This window comes from Aptenodytes forsteri, unplaced genomic scaffold (assembly GCF_000699145.1).
Source record: "Aptenodytes forsteri isolate BGI_AS27 unplaced genomic scaffold, ASM69914v1 Scaffold305, whole genome shotgun sequence".
NCBI lineage: Eukaryota > Metazoa > Chordata > Aves > Sphenisciformes > Spheniscidae > Aptenodytes > Aptenodytes forsteri.
In genome coordinates, this window is record NW_008794904.1 from 372,933 (window position 1) to 378,223 (window position 5,291).

Consider the following 5,291-nt stretch of genomic DNA (forward strand, 5'->3'; position numbering starts at 1 on the left):
AATTTTATTATTTTTTATATATAACATAATAACAAATCAGTGGAATTGTAATTTTAGTCTTTTGATAAACAGTAATACTAGGGACACTTAAAAACTAGCAGCTTCTAGTGTTGTAAAATCTTCTAACAAAATGCTTTTTTATTTTCTTGATAGAGAAAAATGAAAAAGGTAGCATGAAAGCAGGCAATCTGAAGTACAAAGAAGAACCATCAAAGCTACTGTCCGGAAACAAATTTCAAGAGCGTTATTTCGTGTTACGGGAAGGAAACTTGCTTCTTTATAAGGATATGAAGGTACAACAGACAAACTCTTCACCAAACTCTTAAGCACTCACTTAAGCTTTTTTTTTGTTATGAAAAAGAGAAGAAAGGCAAACATATCAACATTTCTGATATTAAATGGCAACTGCTAGAGTCTGGGGTTGAAGAACAAGATTTTTATCTTACTATTTCACAGATGCTTTAGTAAAAGGAGTTTGTGTCAGTTGCTTATTTAGCTATTGTAATTATGCATTACTATAAGCTTTAAAAAATAAAACCAATGTTTAGGAATGCCTACAGGTTGTGCTGTGACTAAGTTTTTTGAAAACCTACTGTAGTGAGCAGTAGTAGAAGTAATACGAAACTTAAGTGAGCTGCAGGCCGTTTTTTCTTGGTATCTCGCACAAAGGCTTTAGAAATTACAAGCAACAGGTGTCGTGATGGAAGAGATTATAGTAAACAGTAACTCTCAGTGCAGTAGCAAAATCTTCCCCTGCTTCCAACAACAGTTTTCAGATGTATTCTCAGTCCCCCCAAAACTAGTGTTCATAATTAGATATACCTCAGAATTCCACAGAAGCAAATTTAGGCATACTTAATAGCATGGTGGGTTCAGTTTTAAATATTTCATGGGGGTTTTCTTTAAAGAGTGGTTTTGGGTTTACGCAGCTGGTATTAAAGTATAAAACTAAATAATATGCATCATGAACTAGTTTTCATTTTAGTTTTGTTAATGTCTGGTTTTTAAAAAAAAAAAAGCTCTTGAAATTTAAAGTGCTTTTATTTTTGCTGACTGCTGGTTTTGCCCATCCAGCAAATATAGATGTATACTTGCTGACCTTCATAAAGTATTTTTTTTAAAGACAGATCCATTGCTCAAGTAAGCTAATGCAAAAGAAATACTGTGTCTTCTTGTGATACTGTGGATATAATCTTAATTAGAATGATCTCAGAATGTCAAAAATAGTGTCTCATAATTTAGTGCTAAAACTCAAATTGGCACACATGTGAGAATAAATTAATATGCCCATAAAACCTTAATTAGTATCTTGGAAAGAGTTTATGATAGGAGGATTGTTGTACTACTTTATAATCTGCTTTTTTAAGCCATTCTGATTTTTAAAACATTAAATTCCCCAACTCAGGTGGAGTTTTGAACAGTGTTGCTTTTAAATGGCTTTACATTTGTTTTTTAAAAAAGCAAATGGAAATACCATTCTGACAAAATAGTGTGTATCAGTTCATTATTTTTTTTTTTTTTGGAGACATGTTCAACTACCGCTAATAATCTTGGTTTAATTGTAGTCATATTTAGAAATGAATAGTAGGAAAGCTTCATATTGCAGATGGAAAATTGTATTTAATAAGACTGCATGTACTAGTTAATTTATAAATTCTCATTAAGAGCAAATTAAGTTTGTATATGCAGGTGGAGATACACTCTGTTAAGTGTTTCTCTTGTTCAAGAGCAATTATCAAAAAAGTGAAAAGTTTCCATGATACTGTATGTTAAATTACAATATTGTGCTAATTGACTGAAATAGCATACCACTTCAATGTATTGTTGTTAAGAGATAAGCTCACACACAAATGGCTTCCTTAAGGTACATTTTTGTGAGAAGTATACTGTTGAACTAAATAGAATGTTTTGTAGGGGTGCTTTTTTATCCTGGCAGTATCCTTGCTTTGAGCGGGAAGTTACACAAGAATACCAATCATAAAACTGTTGTGTGGGGTTTTTGTTTCGTTTTCTTAAATGTTTATGCCATCTCAGATTCTGTCTCTTTTTCCCCACGCTGGAGTGTTAGAGATGGAAAGCTGAGAAATTGAGAATCCAGGACAGTAAACACTGTGGAATAGCTTTATGTACTGGGATTATAGGATTTGTTAAGTAATTTTTTTTTTTCTAAATGGAAAGCTAAAACACTTGACCTAAAAGTACTAAAGGGATGTTAGTGTATTGTGTTAGATGTTAGTTGTGTTCTGTAGTAGTATAGCGTACTCGAGAATTTTAGTTTCCTTTCAGCATTTTATCCTCCAGGCACATTCAGTTCTCATACCTAGTGTGGGTATATGTCTGTTGTAGGTTTCCTGAAGGTAGTTTGTTCAAGAAGGAACAAGGAAGGAAGGAACCTCAGGAGATCTCTAGTCCAACTTCCTGTTCACAGCAGGGCTAGCAACTGAGGTCAGAACAAGTTGCTCAGGGACTGATGCAGTTAAGCCTTGAAAACGCCCGAGGATGGAGATTGCACAACCTCTCTGGGCAGCCTGCTGCAGTACCTGACTGTCCTCATGGGAAAAAGTTTCTCCTTATATCTAGTCATCTTCTGACGATGCGAAGAGCCTCACTTGGTCTTCTTGATAACTTCCCTGTAGGTGCTGGGGGGCTGCTGTTAGGTCAGCCTCTCCTCACTGGGCAAGTGCTCCAGCCCCCAGCCAGTTTGGTGGGCCTCTGCTGAACTCACTCCAGATTACTGATTCTCTTTTTTCTATTGAGGGGCCCAAAACTGGATGCAGGACTGCAGATGCAGTCTCACAAGTGCAGAGGAGAGGGGGGAAATCACTCTCCTCAACCTACCAGCTGTGCTTCTGCTAACACAGCCCAGGAGACCTTCTTTGCTGCCAGGACACACTGCTGGCTTATGCCCAGCTTGCCATCTACCAGCACTCTCAGGTCCTTCTCAGCAGAGCTGCTCCCCAGTCTGTGTCATTGCAGGGGTTTTTTGCTTCCCTGGTGCAGGACTTGGTATTTATCGTTGAATTTCATAAGATTCCTGTCGGCCCATTTCTTTGTCCTGTATAGAAAGGAAGTCAGCATATTGACTGGTCCTCTGGGTCATTGTGCAAACTTGATGATTGACTCCTTCAGGTCATTGATGAAGATGTTAAAAAGGACAGGTCCCAGGATAGACCCCTGCAGTACTCCCCTTGTCATAGGTCTACAGTTAGAGTATGTCTGATTAACTGTCACCCTCTGAGCCTGATCATGCAACTAGCTTTTTACTGATACAGATGTCCACCCATCCAGACCATAACGTCCCAACTTGGGCAGAAGAATGTTGTGGGAGGCAGTGTGAGAATCCTTGATATAAAGCTGAGGTAAATGAAATCAACTACTCCCCCCTCATCCACAAATCCAGACATTTTATTGTAGAAATCAATCACATTGGTCATACTGCATGTTCCCAGTAGCACCGTCTCTTCCACATGCTCAGAAACATGCTCCAAGAAAATTCACTGTAGGATTTCCCCAGGGACTGAAATGAGGCTCACAGGCAACTAGTTCTTCAAGTCATCTTTTCAGCCTTTATTGAGGATAGATGCAATGTTTTCCTTTTTCCAGTTACCAGCAGTTGCCCCTGATCTCTGACGCTTCCAAGATGACATAGAGCAGCCGTTCAAGGATGTCAGCCAGCACACTCAGAACCCTTGGATGCAGCCTATCTGATGCAATGGACTTGCATGACTTAAATTCTCTCAAGTCTTTCCTGACTTGATCCAGTGCTCCTCTGGTGCAGCTGTTATTCTCCTCCTTGAACCCTGTCTGTAAGTGTAGAGGCCTAGGAGACCTTGCTGGTGTGAAGACTGATGCAAAGAAGATATTGAGTTACCTTAGCCTTACCTGTGTCTGCTGTTGCTAATTCACCCTCCCTGTTCAGCACTGGGTCTACATTTTCTTTGTTCAGCCTTTTACTACTAAGGTACCGATGTAGAAGCTCTTCATGTTGCCCTTAAAGTCCATAGCAGGTCTCAATTCCAAATGAGCTTTGGCTTTCCTAACACCATAGCTTCATGACCTGGACGGTGTTTCTAAATTTCTTCCTTCATAGTCTCTCCCTGCTTCCATCTCCTGTATACTGCCTTTGTCTGCATTGGAGCTCCACCATGAGCTACCTATTTACCTGGGCTTGTCTCCTGATAAATCTACTTGTTTTCCTGAGTATTGGGATGAACCGTTACTTTTCTTGGAGAATGCTGTCCTTAAAGACATGCCAGCTTTCCTGAGCTCCTTTACCCTTCAGAGTTGCCTCCTCCCATGGACACCCACCTATCAGTTCCTTCAATAAGCCAAACTTTGCTCTTCTAATCTCCGTGGTTTGTCTTCTGCTAACTTGTCATCTTTTATACCTTCAGGATATTGAGCTCTGCTATTTCATGGTAACTATGGCCAATACTACCATTGATTATCACATCCTTGACCAGTTCTTTCTTGTCTGTGAATAGCAGATCCAGCTGTGCATCACCCCTTGTTGGCCCATCCAGTACTGGTGTCAAGAAGTTATCCCTGACACCCTCCAGAAATCAGCTGGATTGCTTGTGTCCCATTGTGTTGCCCTTCCAGAAGATACCAGGGAGAGCAAAGCCCTGCCTTCCCCATCCCCTGCCCTGTAAGAGTCAGGAGCTGTTATCCAGAGACTTCCTTGGGTTTTTTAAAGACTTCATCTACTTTTTTTTTCATCCTGATTGGGTGATCTGAAGCAAATACTCACCGTGATATTGTCCATCCCATAGAAGAGCCCCTTTAACAGAGGGCAGCCCCACTCCTCATCTTCCCTGACTGTCTCTCTTGAAGACCTTGTGTCTATATATTACAGCATTCCAGTTTTGTGAATCGTACCACCACATCTTCATTATTCCAGTTGTGCTACAGTTTTGTGACTTCACATGGACCTCAAGTTCTTAATTAGTCTGCTTCCAGTAATAGTGATTGGCACACTTTGTTAATGGGAGAGAAAAAAACGTAATGATCTGTTAGAAAAGAGGGGTGCAGCCAATGAAAGAAGCCTAACTGTGAAGACAGTCATGTGGAGTTTTCTCTTTTGCACATTCTTGATACAGTAATTAGAATCAGAGTACCATGGGATAAAGCCCTGGAGGAAGAGGGCCCCAAGAAAGCTGGTTAATATTCAAGGATCACCTCCTCCAAGCTCAGGAGCGATGCATAACAAAGAGGAAGTCAGGCAAAAACGCCAGGAGGCCTGCATGGGTGAACAAGGAGCTCCTCCTCAAACTCAAACACACAAAGGAAGC

At 40.2% G+C, this 5,291-nt stretch overlaps 1 protein-coding gene across 1 annotated transcript in view; it reads left to right on the forward strand.

The window, feature by feature from the left end:
* The window catches only part of ARAP2 (ArfGAP with RhoGAP domain, ankyrin repeat and PH domain 2), a 130,051-nt gene that overhangs the window by 109,770 nt on the left and 14,990 nt on the right, over positions 1 to 5,291 (forward strand). Inside the window, exon 27 of the mRNA XM_009275152.1 lies at positions 154 to 293. Coding sequence (XP_009273427.1) covers positions 154 to 293 — 140 coding nt within the window. The remainder of the gene's footprint in view (positions 1 to 153; positions 294 to 5,291) is intronic.